Source organism: Diadema antillarum, unplaced genomic scaffold, assembly GCF_040938485.1.
Source record: "Diadema antillarum isolate AM-2024a unplaced genomic scaffold, OU_Dant_1.0 seq00000821_RagTag, whole genome shotgun sequence".
Lineage (NCBI taxonomy): Eukaryota > Metazoa > Echinodermata > Echinoidea > Diadematoida > Diadematidae > Diadema > Diadema antillarum.
In genome coordinates this window covers 2835730-2853234 of record NW_027271698.1, presented here as the reverse complement: position 1 = coordinate 2853234, position 17505 = coordinate 2835730, and the positions used below count along the sequence as shown (strand labels likewise).

The 17505-nt window shown below is 37.2% G+C and overlaps 1 protein-coding gene across 1 annotated transcript in view; it reads right to left on the bottom strand.

Annotated features, from left to right (window-relative positions):
* LOC139739882 (ras-related protein Rab-24-like) overlaps positions 1–17505 on the bottom strand; it is a 31329-nt gene that overhangs the window by 7398 nt on the left and 6426 nt on the right. The window contains exons 2-5 of the mRNA XM_071650485.1: positions 15205–15273; positions 12649–12727; positions 9193–9260; positions 4587–4686 (exon numbers count right to left, since the gene is read on the bottom strand). Coding sequence (XP_071506586.1) covers positions 4587–4686; positions 9193–9260; positions 12649–12727; positions 15205–15273 — 316 coding nt within the window. The remainder of the gene's footprint in view (positions 1–4586; positions 4687–9192; positions 9261–12648; positions 12728–15204; positions 15274–17505) is intronic.

Here is a 17505-nt window from a genome sequence, read left to right as displayed (position 1 = left end):
GCTCTGTGTCTCCCGTTGGAAAGGATTTCTTACTTACTGCTATTGTATGTTAAAAAAAATAAGCCTTAGATAGCACCAGAGAGCATCTAGAACCCTACGAACTTCGTGCTTCGCACACATCAACTTGGAGTCTCCCGTTTGCTAGGGGTTTCAGGCGGGAGAATCTCCAGATCAGAAGGTGCTTTGGGTTGGAGTCTCTGAGCTCTACATATCTAGAATGTCAGCATCAGCATAATTAAGCACGTACACTGTACTTGATGTGAGTGGAGATGACATCCAATATGTATAGTCGTCACTCACACTAACACTGAACTTTAAATGATGTAGATTTGATAATCCTTCGGGGCTGGTGTTAACCAATGGAGGTATACAGCATGTGAATTATCAACAAAAATGGTAGAGCTTGTTTCAGCACAGTATGATATTCTACACCAAACCCAATACTAGCTTGATGTCAACTTGCTATCACTGACTGATTTCAAGTTCTAGATTACTGCTGGTGCTGGTGCTGAGATAGCATGTACACCAGCAGTAGCACTGAACTTGATTCACCCTATGTACACAATGTACATATACAGGTTATGCACATATCTTATTGCAGGTTCATAAAATAATTAGTCCCACCTCCTACTTTTGGGCACCCAAGCCACTCGCAGTGATAAATATGCACCAGATTCATTGTTCAATAAATGCTAATTTGGGGGTATCCCTTTCCACCTATGAAAAATGAAACACATGAATAGTATTGGGCACTTCTAAAGATCAGAATAATGGAGCCACATACAGAGTCACACACACACAAACACACACAGATCAGAACACATAAGAGCTGATGGATACTGCATTTGGCTTCCATCCAGCATCTTTGACCAGACCATTGTGATGTCACAAGCAGGAAATAGGGCCAACAGTCTACCAAGGATAAGCTACTTATATATTTGTGTGTGTGTGTGTGTGTATGTGTGTGTGCAATTTAAATACAATCCCATCATCATACCAGGAAAAGCGCTCAATCAGAAAATTAATCATAGTTATTGATATCGTGGTTGTCAAACTCATAATTTCTTATTCCATATATCTACTGTACAGCAAATTAATCACTCTGACGCCAAAATGACAACCTTTTGCTTTTACTTTATTTCTACACAAAGTATCTTGTCATCATCTTCAGGTATCATTTTTATAAATTGTCATGCAGTACTTGCATGCGTATAGGTCAATGGTAAACCACAGCAATGTTCTCAAAGTAGTGAAAAGGCACTTTCTTAAAGGGATGGTATAGTTTTGGGTGAAATGTATCACAGGGATTCAGATTTTTTTTTGTATCAGTGCAAGATAATTAGAAACTGCTTATGAAATATGAACAAGAGACCCGCGGGTCTAGCGCTCACCTGAGTATCGCAAGTTCACCTTTCACGCAGTCACTAATCTAAATTATTCACAGCTCTACCAAAATTTGACGAGGCATTCTCAAGTGGAAGATGAAAATGTACAATAAGGGCCCAATTTTTTCAAGATTCCTTAATTTGGGGGAATTGGGGCCCCCTGGGGCCCTCTGGGTGGGGCATGGTGCCCAGTTTGATAAATTGAGATCCTGACCACCTAGGGATGCTACCTGCCAAGTTCGACAAAAATCCATCATGAGGTTTTCAGGAAGAAGATGAAAATGTACAATTCAGGCCTCCATTTGGACCCTTCCAACCACCCCCCCCCCCCCACCCCCAAGAGGGGCACCCCTGGATCTCCTATGAACAAACTTGAAACTACAGTCATTACTGTACTCACTCATAGTATTATCTCAGCTCTATAACTTCTGATTCTAGAGAAGATTTTTAAAGATTCCTTCATTTGGGGGGTTTGGGCCCCCTGGGGGCCCCCTGGGCGGGGCATGGTGCCCATTTTAACAAATTGAGATCCTAACCCCCTAGGGATGCTACCTGCCAAGTTTGGTGAAAATGGGTCATGGGGTTCTCAAGAAGAAGATAAAAATGTACAATTTAGGCCCCATTAGGACCCCTCCTCACCCCCACCCCCCCCCCCCCCCCTGGGTCCAAAGGGGGGCACCCCTGATTCTGCCATGAACAAACTTGAAACTACAGTCATCAATGTGCTAACTCATAGTATTAACCTAGCTCTATCACTTCTGGTTCTAGAGAAGAAGATTTTTGCGGATTCCTTAATTTTGGGGGGTTTGGGCCCCCTGGGGGCCCCCTGGGTGGGTCATGGTGCCCATTTTAACAAATGGAGTTCCTAACCCCCTAGGGATGCTACCTGCCAAGTTTGGTGAAAATGGGTCATGGAGTTCTCAAGAAGAAGATGAAAATGTACAATTTAGGCCCCATTAGAACCCTTTCCCACCCCCCTCCCCTGGGTCCCAAGGGGGGCACCCCTGATTCTGCCATGAACAAACTTGAAACTACAGTCATCAATGTACTAACTCATATTATTAACTTAGCTCTATCACTTCTGGTTCTAGAGAAGAAGATTTTTACAGATTCCTTAATTTTGGGGGGTTTGGGCCCCCCTGGGGGCCCCCTGGGTGGGGCATGGTGCCCATTTTAACAAATTGAGTTCCTAACCCCCTAGGGATGCTACCTGCCAAGTTTGATGAAAATCGGTCTTGGGGTTTTCAAGAAGAAGATGAAAATGTAAAAAGTTTACGCACGACGCACGACGCACGACGGACGACGGACGACGGACGACGGACGACGGACGACGCACGACGCACGACGGACGCCGGACGAAGGGCGATCGCAATAGCTCACTTGAGCCTTTGGCTCAGGTGAGCTAAAAAGCATAGTTCTAAGGGGCATTCAAAGTTTATTTGATGACAATGGGTTTTGAAATGGCTGAGATATCAAAAAACAAAGTAAAACAAAGTGGTTCTAATAAAAGGGGGGGGGGGGGGTCCCCCAACTTCAATTAAAGGACAAGTTCACCTTCATAAACATAAGGATTGAGAAAATGCAACAATATTAGTAGAACACATCAGTGAAAGTTTGAGGGAAATTGGACAATCGATGCAAAAGTTATGAATTTTTTAAATTTTTGTGTTGGAACCGCTGGATGAGGAGACTACTACAGCTTGTGAGTCATATGCGTACAACAGTATAAAGAAAATGTAAAAGAAAATTCAACATATTTTCACTTTTTTCGCATAATAAAAGAGCACTTGACTTGCCTCTTTCTAAAGGCAGGGGGAATAATATTACCCATAACATTTGTCGGTAACGAGTCAGGGGAATGTGTACTTTTTTCAAAAGATGGAATTTTGTGAAATTCTCTTTATATTTTCCTTATATTGTTGTACGCATGTGACATCTAAGTTATTCATACGCTGCAGTAGTCTTCTCATCCAGCGGGTACTGCACAAAAACTTCAAAAATTCATAACTTTTGAACGGATTGTCTGATTTTCCTCAAACTTTCAATGATGTGCTCTACTAATATTGCTACATTCTCTCAATCCTTATGTTTATGAAGGTGAACTTGTCCTTTAAGACCTCTTCGTTTCTGAAAATCTCAGCCATTACAAAACTAACCATCATCAAATAAACTTTGAATTCCTCTTAGAAATGTACGCTCTTTCATATTTCATTAGAGGTTTCTTATTTATCTCACAAAAGTGTTGGAAACCTGAAGCCCCATCTCAACCAAAACTACACCATCCCTTTAAGGAAGCAGAAATGAGAGATGAAGTTCACACAGCAAGAACAGAAAGAATAGAGAGAACTCTCTGTTTCATGAGATCACTAAAGTCTGCTACTGACATTCAATATCTGATCCAGACTAAAGAGCTGACGTGGCAAACTTACATCCGCTCAAGCAAAGAAGTCTTAAGTGCTGCCTTCTGTCACTCCTGAAAGTCTTTGTCATATTTTCTATTGTACAGCACTGATTCAATTGATCAATACAAGAACTCAAGTATTCACAAATACCAATCCAGTACTTGAATACTATCATCACACAGACAAAATAATGGTTTTCACTTGATTTTAAAAGACTCAACAGCGACTAGAATGAAAATGCTGGCGGTGATGAAAACAATGGGGTAATTAGCTTGGCAGTCCGCTGCTTGCAACTAACATGAAAACAGCCTGACAAGCCAGCTGCACATTTTGCATACCGGTACATGGCCGTGGAGGGCAATCTTAATGTCAAGTGGAATTCAAGACAAATATCAAGAGTTTTCAGCAGTGAAGTGTTCACACTGCATATCATGATAGATGATAAAAAAATCTTGTACGCAACTGAAAATATCTCACGCCAGTGAACAGTCAATCACATGCCAGTGAACAGTCAATCTGGCTGTGTTTTGGAGTGGCTTATGGCACATTTGGCACATTTGGCGATAAACTTTACAGTTAAGGTCACCATTCGTCAGGGCCAGCGTGAATGGTCCTTGATGGTATTGATAGGCAACAGACATGATCCCTTCCCTGTTGATTACTTTCAACGTTCACACTGACCCACAGACCCACAAATGTATTATGCGGCGCATGGTCATTCTTAACACAATCATTTTGACTCAATATGAGAAACAAATCAAGCAAGTTTTTCTGATGTGAAAGGATCCTTCCTACTCACCATCAGCATAATCTGTTGTGGCGTGGTAGTCAACTCGTCTTGATTTCCTGTCTTCCTCCACAAGATCAATTTTGGTCCCACATAAATAGATTTTGCAGTGCTGCACAAGACAAGAAACAAAAATAGAATATTAAAAACAAAAGTAAACTGTATATATACACCATGTATTTAGCGAGTCCTATTTTTCGTGCACTGGGACTCCCAATAATTTTGCGAGTGGTTTAATTCGCGATCGTGGAGTCCAGCACCAAACAGAGAAATGTATAATGTATGCTTGCAGGTCATATTCAAGTTGAGACCAGAATTAATATTTTCGCACACTTTTATATTCCTGAATAGCACCCATGTATAAAAACTCGCGAAATTCATACAAATATAAACCTCTAGAAATTTTTGTCGCATACAATATACAGGGAATAATATTGAGAGCAATTTGACTATGTACAGCAGACACAGCTGGCTTGAAAGTCTCTGCCTTCTCATGCAAACCATTAAATTTTTCTGTAAATGTACAAATTGTACATGGCTCTTCATCTACATTTTCTGAGATTTTCTACCAAAAAGATAACCACTGACCGAAGGGACTGACCTTGAACCATGTTTGGATAACGGAAATATGTATTTCCAAACTTATTTCAATCCAGTACACTAATAACATTATTACTTTCCTGGTGGAATTTTCTGCTGGAAAGTGGCATTGTTAGCTAAATTTCAGTTTTATTTCACTCTGACATTCTCCCCTCTGTCATTTTTGGCAATTGATTATTCATTCATTTCTTTAAAACTGCAAGTACTGTCGTTAGCTAGCTTGGATTTTAATTCTATTTGATCATGACCTGTGACCTTTCATACCCTGTTACTTCTGGCAATTAATCATTCGTTTCTTTAAAGCCGTGATTGACTGCAAGTCAGGAGATTGAATGTAACTTGGCTGTCAGCCAGTCAGATATGTGCAACTAGAATATTGATAATTGGTGTGCTCAATTGTGATCAACCTTCTACGATCCTTGACAATGGAAAGCAAAGCTACTGGAAAGACGCTATACCTGGACAGAGGGTAAGGGTGTGATTTCACGGAGCACGCGAACGATTTGCGACGGACGCGAATGACAATGAAACCGAAAACTATTCTTGCGCAATTTGTGCGAAGTTCCCACGACGTATGTGCGAATGTCGTGTGTATCATTGCTTAAGTACAGCTTGTTACGTACACGAAGAACACGCGACGGAAATGCGAACAAACAAAAATTTCTATAATCAAGGGAGAAAATGTACCCAAGGAGGGGTGGAAGCTCTCTTGAGTTGAAGTTTTTTTCCTTTCCTGTATTTCTCCTTTCTCTTTCTCTCATTTCACTATTGTGTGTGCGCCACTAGTTTTCTCTAAGGACCTTTCTCCACTAGTAAAGTATTTGATTTTTTTTAGTTTCTTCAACACATAATCTCTAGTGTCAAATATAATTTTGGCATACTTCAGATTCTGCGATTTTTTTTAAATCAAACATTTCTTTATCTTTGCTAGTCTTTAATTTCTTTTTTACTATATAGTTGTTAATGATTGTTTGATGTTAAGATGTATGCTACGATTTTGATTTGTAGAAAACATAGGTCATACATCCCCCAAACATTTGCTAAACATTCGCAAGAATGTCTAAAAAGGTACGCTAACAGTTTGCGATTACGTCATAAAATGATGGGAAAAACTTCCAAGATTTCGCGTAACATACGCGAGACATTCTCCAAAGTTTCGGAGTCTGTTTGGGTTTCACGAACATTTTGCGAACATCGCACGTGTCTTGCGAAGGTCTTGCGCATATGACGAGGCTTTAAAGACACTTTCGAGAACAATTCATGAGCAAATCACGACCAAGTGTGCGGAAAATGTTCGCAAAAAATTTCAAACTTTTTTGAAATTCTCGCCGAAGTAAAAACGACGTTCGCGAACAATTGACGATGCTTCCGAACCCTCACGTTTGTTTGGCGATCTTTTGCAGCCTAAAGTACGAATGCTGGATTTTGCCATTCGCGTCCTTCGCAAATCATTCGCGTGCTCCGTGAAATCCCACCCTAAAAGAGGAGTTCTGAATACACTGCAGAACTTGTTTGGAAGGTCTGAGATGCACATCTTGTACATCACGTCATTTAACTAGATCTCTCATGACTTCCACATTTGTCAATCTCTCATCAGCAGAATACCATGCTACAAAAAAACATTGCTCCACAGAATACATGAATGCATTTTGAATACATACAGTATGAAACTCAGGTGTTAAAGTTACAGCTATTTCCTTGTGTCTATAAACTAGATTTGCATAAATGCAAGGCTCACTAGATAGCATCAACATATAAGGCCCTCTCATAAATAGTTCTAATCGAATGGCATGTTGAAGAGTGAAATTTAACAAGCTATGATTTTACGCAATGCCTGCTTTCTTGGCAAAACTGAACTTACAAAACCTGTAGCATGGGGATACCATACCTTATGTTGTCTCCATTCATTTCATTTTCATTTTAAAGTGTAACTTGTACAGTACAGTGTATTCCTTTGTAAAGTTCATTCTGGTTTTTGTTTCATGTTTGTAATGTTATGATATGTATCCAATATTCTTTACCTGGTCAAATAAATAAATAAATAAACAATGATAATAATAATAATAATAATAATAATAATAATTATAATAATAATAATAATAATAACAATGATAATAATAGTAATAATAATAACAAATGGAAGGCAGGCCCAATTCAAATATATTTGAAAATCCCCATAACGAATTGTGTACAACTTTATTGCTGATCTCTATGCATAAAGTACTCACACAGCCGAAGAATCTCGCTAGAGTCGAACACTACCAAAGAGCGTCAATACACATATTTGCTGATGATGGGCAATTCTATTCTATAGCAAGCCAGTGGTAATCATGGTTTTCAAATGTACCCCAGTGGGCGCTACCAGATCTTTAAAGGGATTTGTGTCTTTTCTAGTGTAGAAATTTCAACATCACACACATTATCAATTTATCTCTTCCACAGCAGGAAGGCAGATCAGCAGTGTGGTCCACAACATAAAAATTTGAGCATGTTGAAAGCTCTAAATGTGAGAATATTGCAGAAATTGTATGTTCATAGAGTGCAATCACGAGCGCGTAGCGCGCAATTATTCACGATTCATTTCCTGTTGTGCTGTTTGCGTTCGATGTTCTGTATCATGTTTTGCGCACAAACTTTCTACATGGTTTGATGTTTTTCAAATTTTGCACATGTTTTTCACATGTTTGATTACATGTTATTGTGAGCATGTCGCCAATTCTTGAGGATGTTGCATAGCATGTTGCTGGCTATTGGGGATGTTACACAAGAATTCCGAGCATGTTGCCGCAACATGCTCAAATCCGTTGTGGACCATCCTGATTAGCCTTGCACAAATCTATCCCCAGACAACTAATCAATTCCTGTTACCATGTTTTTATTGACTATATATAACAAATTTGATCCAATTTTACAATCTTGATTATGTATCATTCTCCCACTCTCAAATACATCAATGGGCCATAACATCTCAATCTTACCAGTCGACTTGGAAAAATAGCAATACGTGGCAAAAAGCCAAATTAATGTGTCAAAACAAAGCATTTGGGAAATCATAATCAACTCTAATCCCATCGCAGGATGGCAATAGTATTGTTGTTGGGATATCCTGTACAGACAAAGATAACAGTTTCATTGCTGTGATATCCTGTACAGACGCACACAATTTCACTGACATGTTGATTACAGAATACGCACCCTGAGAGCGAAACCTAATTGAAGGAAGTGAAACAAAATGGATAGAAGCGCGCCAAGATTTGGAGTACAGGAGACAATTGATTAATTGTTTTATCCCTATCTGAATGTTACTGTATCATATACCCCAGAAACTGAAATGCAGAATATTCAATAGCTTTTCGGGTTGCACTGCAGTAAAAACTGCATCAGAGCATTCCTAATTAAGTTTACACAAACAAACGGCCAATACATCCATTGTTCTCCAATTGTTAAGAAGGATCCTCAACTAACCAACTTCCTCACATCTTGGCTGATGATTGACACAACTACCTATGTAGTACTCTGAGCACAATCATAAAAAGTCTAAAAAATCTAAAGAAAACTGTGAAATTTCATGTCTACATTTGAGAGGTTATGACTTTGAAGGGTGGTATTACTGTCACATTGTCAAATTGATTTGTTTTCTTTTGCTCCAAGATAACATATTTGACAGATGACTGACAAGAAAATCAACAAAACTTCCCTCCTAAAGTCACTTGGAGTTTGCCATGTTACTATCCAACAAAATTAACTAACATTCTACATTCTTCTCTAATTTGCTGTACATCTTTCCCACAAATTCCTGTAATATTGCCCACCCCCTTAAAAAACAACAACAACAACAACAACAAAGGATTGCAAGAGTTCACATGAGCCTTTGGCTCAGGTGAGCTAAAAAGTCAGATGGAAGTTCACAGACTGCACAAGAATGACAAACTGAATATTTTTCTTTGTTCAAATGTGGGGGTGGGGGTTGGGGAAGATGGAACATAAAAACACTGTACAAGATTAAACAGCCTCTTACCTCTTCATTTCTCAAGAGTTCCTCGACCCAGAATTTTGCTTTCCCAAAGCTCTGCTCGTCTGTCAAATCTGTGTTCCAGAAAAAGACATACAGTAATACAGTGTGACTGATTCTGTTAAAGGTATGGTGGATACATCACGGCTGCACACCAACACATTTTTTCTACATACTGGTTTGACCTGTCTCTGTCAGACTAGTAGATACCCAGATTTGTTTGTTTGTTTGTTTGTTTGTTTGTTTGCTTGTTTGTTTGTTTGTTTGTTTGTTTGTTTGTTTGTTTGTTTGTTTGTTTGTTTGTTTGTTTGTTTGTTTGTTTGTTTTTGCATTTTGCCACTAAATTTGTCAATTCCTAAGAAATTGCTGGCCAGCAGTCATTTTTACCAGTCTGGGACTGTTGGACCGGTGCCAGCGTTAAACATTGGTTACATGTAAAATCAATATTTATAGCCATAAACATTCTCTTTGAACCTATAATGTGAAATTAATGTTCAATATACACATGTGCTTAAGTATCAGTTTCTGTATCAACTTCATCTTAGAATTACTGCCAAAAAAGAAAAAAGAACCCCATAAAATAAGAGGTACATCATCATTACAAATCAATATCAACTAACATACCTAAGAATAGCAAGGTGCATATCACCCTGGTAAAATGTGTATCTACGGTTAAAAACCGCAATGGCTGTCAATACATGTTTTCTGAAACATGATTGGTCAATGGCAGAAAGCATTTGCTGATATGAAATCACATTAATATCTACTACACAACACTGCAAAAGGTGGCTGAATTAGTCCTTGAGGGGCAAATTTTGTGAAATGACCATGACATTTGACACTAATCTTACATTCTACCCAAACAGTAACTTTGAATTTCATTACATTACATAGTTCATCTGTACAATGCAATGAACCAAGGTATAACTTTCCAAGTTTCAATGCCCCAAATTTTTGTGGATTCATACTCCCTTTAACTATCCATTGACCATATGGCTGTGATATAAAAATAGCAAAAACAGGATGGACGCAAATTCAAGTATGTACACCATACAGCATAATACACATATGATCCATTTTTTTTTTTTTTTTACTCTTCTGGAAAGAACAATAATCCAGTATTTTTGAATATAAAGCTCATGATAATGCATCTTTTTTCTTCTTCCTTTTTTCAGAGCACTGGATGCACAGGTAGTGGTATAACATCTCACACTATAATAAAAGGTTAAGGAAATAAATAAATAAATGAATAGATACAAAACCACAGGTCACATGTACATATAGAATATGAAAAAAGACACAAAACAAAACACACACCAAAAAAGGTCAGAGATATATTACTCACAATGGCAAACATGTATGGGATCACTGATTTTACTATTATCACTCATTTAAGGATGAGTGCCCAAAATTACAGACTAGAAAAGTTCAGATATGAATTCAATAACATGGCAGTTAAACTGCAGAACCTGTTTATTTCAGAAATAGCAAAGCTACAAACTTTTCACTCAAGGGCAACACAGGACGCTTATCAGATGGACTTTGTATCTGCACTAAGAGCAAGAGCACTGCTAACTGCAATTCAGGCTTTGGAAAAACACTGTCATATAATGATTGTATGTGAACAGCATGCGGTGATTACAGTTTGTGTTACAGATGATGTCAAGGTATTGGATTACTCAGTGATGTCATTTTCCGTTTAATTTCAAATTGCCTATTAAAAGAAGACACCCAGGCCTGCAGGCCAAGTTTCATTGTTGATGCTGAAGTTTTAGGGAAGTTAGAATGGCAAACTCAGCTTTCTGTCCCTGAGCTTTGCCTTACATTTTACGCTCACAAAGACTACCAAATGATCTTTCAAAAAAGAAGTCCTGCCATCTAAAACTCAGTATGTATTTCAACATCATTCAGCGTAGACCTGTTCATCTGAGATTGTCAAGGCTCATATGAACAGTAACATAACATTTGCTCCTGTGACAACTGCTCCGGTCTTGTTTTCTCCAAAGACTTAGGGTTAGAGTTGTGATAGAGTTTTAGGTTTAGTTTGACGTTAGGATTAGGAGTACGGTTAGGGTTATGTTTGTGGGTAGGCTTTAGTTTATGGTTGGCTTTGGTACCTTGTAGATACCTAAGCAATTGTCCCAGGAGCAAATGTCATGGAACCATACATGTATAGGGCCTTAACCCCTTCCTACATGTATGCTTTATTCCCCTCTCAGCATGAACACTGGAGTGCTTTCTACACCAGTTGGCACAGTTGTCTGGAAACAAATTGTCCATGAATAGAGATTATCTAATCCTCCTAATCTCTCCTGTATGAACACTGGAGTGCTTTCCACACCAATTTGCACAGTTGTCTGGAAACAATCGTCAATGAATAGAGATTATCTAATCCCCCTAATCCCTATTGTATCTAAGCATGGAATATCTGGTGCACTGAGCCACACTGCTACACCTGAGTGGGCTTGCTAACTTCATGACTGGTCAAGTTTGTATGGATCACTGAATAGTGATGAAAAAAGCTTGCCAAGTTTAGCCAAGCACTTGGGCACATGATAGGCATAAAGGGTCAATGTACATGGTCGTATTCCACCAATCATTTGGTATACATGTTTTTGGGAGGCGAACACATCTGATCTTTGAACCTCTGAAGCAGCCCTTTTGATGTGTGTGTGTGGCACAAACAAAAGCTACCAATAATACTATCTGGTTAGCAGCTAGAGTGGAAATCACAGACGTGATTAGGAAAAAAATAAGGACAACGAATAGTGGTGTGTTGTTTTTTTTTCCACACATACACACAACCAACCAGTTGCTGAAATGTTTTAGTGCCACAATGCATCTTGCACAAGCTGGCCAACAATATTTGAAGATGAAAATGAAAAACGAAACTACACATAATTTGAAAAGAAACTCAAAGAGCTATTTGCACTTCCCATGCTTTACATCAAAAGGAAAACTGACTTTCAAGGACAATAGTTTCACAAACCTGAATGAAAATGCAAACCCTGTATGTCAAAGAATGGGTGTTATTAAACACGAGTGATTCTTCCAAACAAAGAATCATCATCAATACTGAAGCTCTTTCAAATGGAAATATTTTAGCCAACCACCTCCCCCCCCCCATTCTCGCTATTAAAAATCTTATATTATGTACCAATGAAGAATTGGTAAGTATTTGTACTACAGAGACATGCTTCCCCTTACCCTAAAAATATGTGTACATGACCATCCACACAGAATAAAAGTGAATTATATGGATATATATATAACCTTTACATGGAATTATGTGATTATGTTTGCTAAGTTTTCTGACATTTACACCTTATCTTATAAAAAGTTAAATCAAATGCATTTCTCTTGGTTTCAGTCAATAACTCATATTTTCAGGCTTCTCTTTCACTATGCATTGTAATCATCCCAAATCAATTTGGGTAAACTCCGAAGTTTATGTTTCCTTACCGTAACAGACAATGGCAGCCTTGGCCCCTCTGTAGTATATTCGGCTCATGGCTTCGTACCTTTCGGAGCCAGCAGTGTCCTGTGAGAAGAAACCCAGTTTGTTAGTGCCAACATCACAAAACATTGAACCAATACAGAGGCCCATTTTTATTGAGGGAAACTAGTAATGTTACTGCACTTCAGAAAAATATGTGAGATTTGGTCACCGTAAAGAGCTTGCACAATTGGCTTAGCAGTGTACAAGTACATGTATATCAAACTGCAGATGTCACATTTTATTTAAGCAATAACTTTGGCAAGTCAGCTGGAATTGACACATTTTCTTCTTCTTTGAAGCAGTACTAAACTATGACTACCGGTAATCCTTTGTGTCAATCATCAGTGCTAAAGAACTATGGTGTATTATTTTAATCACTGTGAGGATGTGATTATTTGTTTCATTGGTGCTTTATAAATACATCAAAAGAACACTTGTAACTAATTCTTCCACAATATGGTTAAAGGGTGTGTACAGTTCTGGTCCAGGTGAGGATTTAGCTTTTAACGTTTTGCGAGATATTCAGAAACCACTCTATGAGATGTCAAAGAGCATGCAATTCTAAGGGGTATCAAAAGTTAATTCGATGTAAATCGGTTTTGAAATGGCTAAGATATCCAAAAACAAGGTGAAACACAGAGATCCTAATAAAGTTGTGGCATGTCGCCTTTTATTATTAGCACTTTTTTGGATATCTCAGCCTTTTGAAAACCAATTTTCATCAAATAAACATTGAATCCTTCTTAAAATTAAATGCTCTTTCATATTTCATAAGAGGCTTTTCATTATCTCACTTAGGAATGTTCAAAACATGAATCCCCACCTCAACCAGTACTGTACAGTCCCTTTAACAAAAATTGTTGTAGAGCACTAGAATTCACATGCTGATGGTACACATCATCATACACAGTGTACATGGGTGAATGCTCAATGTTTGAAGAGAAGAATGTTCACACACATAGACACATTTATGCTGTCAGTATTTGCCGCTGGTCTATATTACCTGTAGAAGGGAGATTTGAGGTAAACAATGCCTTCATACAAGCTAGCAATGGACAAGTGGTTGCTAGGGTAACATTAGTTGGTCTGTCTCGCTTCAATAGCTCAGCATATATATAATAATTCCTTCCATATTAAGTACCGGTACTCATTAGTTTGGAAGGATTCTACAAGACAGTATCAGGTCACCTTTGTCCTCAAAGTTCACACCTCAATGTTCTCTGTATTCATAATAGATCTCTGAATGATCTTACACGCTGCATTTTACACAAACTCTGAACAGTTTAACCATTTTCTTTGTACAAATATTACTGCCACTGCACGTAAGATTTAAAATTGTCCAGAATACTACATTTATTTGCATAGTCCTTCCTGTCTACTTAAATGGTATCTTTACTTTACTTTACTTTTACTTTTCTGGAATGATGGTGTAGGTTAGAGTCTGTTCATTAATCAGGATTGTATTCTCGGCTGCTCTTGATCATCAAGATCCCATAGCGTGGGCTAATCTCATTCAAATGTATGTATCTTCTGGTGATATTCTGAATGCACTAAATCATTTTTACCTCATTCGATCCAAGAAGGGACGGATACAATATAACAGTGTCTCAAATATGATGCCACATGGACATCAGTTTTCTTTCTTTGTAAAATTGCTCAATTCAAATCATAGTATTAAACTCGTTATCACATGTTATAAAATGGATTCAAGAATGTAGCCAATTGGAAGTCACTGAAATGAGTCACGTGTGCGTTCATGATTTCTTACTATTGCACGGCCGTGCAAAAAAGCGTAAAGTCACTGACATCACAATGTTTACACTAGCAGTGCACACTCGATCAGTTGTTACAAGTGCGTCGCGTGCTACTATACGCGCTGTCAATCCTGTAAACAACTTCTAGTTCGGGCTGCAAGCCGGCCTTTCTTGTGCATAACATGTGGCATACATATGTATACGCTTTATATACATACAGTACTTATATGTGCGGGATTTCCGAGTGCGACGTGCGTAAATGTTTGGAACGAACATCTTCGGACATCTTGACTTTTGAGCGAGTGCTAAATGTAGCTGACTGGTATTGACCCACAAAGGTACATGAAAAATGCTGTTAGTTTTCGACCCATTTCATAAATCAAATAATACACAGGTTTGAGTTCGTGACGTTAGTGGAGATGCTAACGCACTCTCACCTGTGTATTACAGTTGTATTTGTATATCAGCACAATCATCTGCATCGATTGGACACTGGTTCTGAGACAAGCATGAAAGTCAACATCCAGTCTGCTGGGGACTTCTTGTGTTACAAGTTGACAGAGACTTGAAACCACTAGGAAGGGCATGTCTAAAGGGATTGGTTTGGCATATAATACAGTATATATCACAACTACATTTATTAGCATCAAGCATTATCAAAGCAAACATCACACAAATGTGGTTGTGCATATACTGAATTAATGATACATTAAAACATAAAATAAATCTACTGATGTTGATTGAAAAAATAATGATAATCTTTACCCATATTCCCATGGTGACTGTCCTGTCATACACTTCCACCTTCTTGGCTCCAAAGGCAGCACCAATGGTCTGAAATAAAACAAAAAACAAAAAACAAAAAACAAAAAGCAAACATGATACATACTGCTGAAACTCCTACTGCCATTCAATTTTGTTTAAGACACAAAGAACTGGCACACTTCTGAAGAAATTTAAATAAAGAAAAATGGCAGGTTGGAAAAATGCAGATCACAACAATGAGACAATAAATTATATGAGATAAAATGAGAATGCATAAAATATTGTCAAGCTGTTTGATTTACCATTTCCTCATATATATCTCTTCCATAAAATCTATTATTTTGAATTAATATGAAAAATGCAGGGAAACAACCCTCTATAGATAGAGATTAAAAAAACTATTGATGCACACACACACAAAATCACACATACACACACACACACACACATTTCACTGTTAAAATGGAAATTGTGTCTACTTTTTTTTTTTTTTTTTTTTTTTTCCCCCTCACTGGGATATTTATTATTCTCTTTCATCTATACACATATTACAACATATTTCAAATAACATCATGCTTTTTTTTCGAATTCAATACAATATACATCAAGAAAAAAGGTGTCTAAAAAGACACCATTTTTTCTGAAACACTTGCAACTTATGATTATTTCTTGCGATAAATTTCTCTCTATCATAATATTCCCTTATACTATATTTACATAAATCAAAACGAGGTATTATTTTTCTTATTTTACAAACATAAATTTCATATCTCACAAGCATGGTAATACAATTCAATGCCGAATTGTTAATACCCCCAAAACCAAATAATTTATTTTCCGTCGTAAATGTTATTTCTAACCCCGTGTTAATATTAATCCATTCTCTTACTTCAACCCACAATCTTTCAACATATTGACACTCACTAAAAAAATGTATTAAAGTCTCAACATTCACATTACAGAATGAACATTCACTTCTTTCAACCAATCCAATTCTATTCAACATCTTATTTGTATATAAAATTCTATGAACTATTTTAAACTGAAACCATCGTAAACTAACATCTTCCGTGCTCTTAAACGGGGCCAACGAAAAAGATTGCCATTTCTTTTCTTCAAGTTGTATCAATTGTCGCCATCTTAAAAATCCTTTACATTGATATACATTATTTCTATTCTTTAACAAAACAGCATAAATATGTGAACATCCTTTAGAATGTTTTATAACCAACTGTAAAATATCAGGTATAATTGGTTGACAAAACTTTTCCATATTATTCATACTTCTATCACAACCTGCTTTTTTAACCGCATGACATATTCCAAAATAATCTAAAAAATTAACGTCAACATCATATTTCCTCTTAAAGGCAGTAAATGATAATACATTTCCTTCTTCATCTAACAAATCATTAACAAAACGAATTCCTTTTTGATACCACTTTCGTTTAAAAACCGACGCATTTCCTATAGTAATCTTATTATTTTTCCACAAAGGTTGACACTGAAAATTATTACAATAAACCGAAAGTAATTCGCCGTAAGCTGTGAATACTTCTTTCCAAAAGGGATTACACGTATGTGAGGCTTGTTCAAAGAAAAAATCATTTCCGAGACTCATGTCTAACTGATGGGTACGGGGTAAAAATATACTCAATAATTTTTCTGACCATTTATCCGTTGTAAATAACAATCGCCTAATCCATGATATTTTCAGTGCTGTAACCTGTGTGTAAATATTTATCATTTTCACTCCACCTTGTGCGTATGTCTGAGACATTTGAATTCTGTTTATTTTATCCGGCTTCCTTTCCCATATAAAACTATAAAACATATCATTTATCTCATTCAAAAAATTACCTTTAGGACTTGGCAAAGACAAAAACAAATAATTCAATTTTGATAACAACAATGACTTAATAACTACAATTCTACCAAGCACTGTTAAAGAGCGTTTACGCCAAGAGTTCATTTGTTTCCTAATCACTTCCATTTTGTCATAATAATTATACTGAACAGTTCTCTCTAAATCAACAAAAAAATGTATACCCAGATACTTAAAACCTCCTTCATACACCCAATGAAAATTCCTTTCAGGCAACATTCTATCTTCTTTATTCTTACATTTCCCTATCCATATTACTTTTGTTTTATTTTCATTGATTTTTAAACCAGATATATTTGCAAATCTATCTACAATATTCATTGCTATAAATAAATCCTTCTCTGTACCATTTAATGTCAACAGTGTATCATCCGCATATTGAACTATTCTATGAAACATATTATCTATTTTTATCC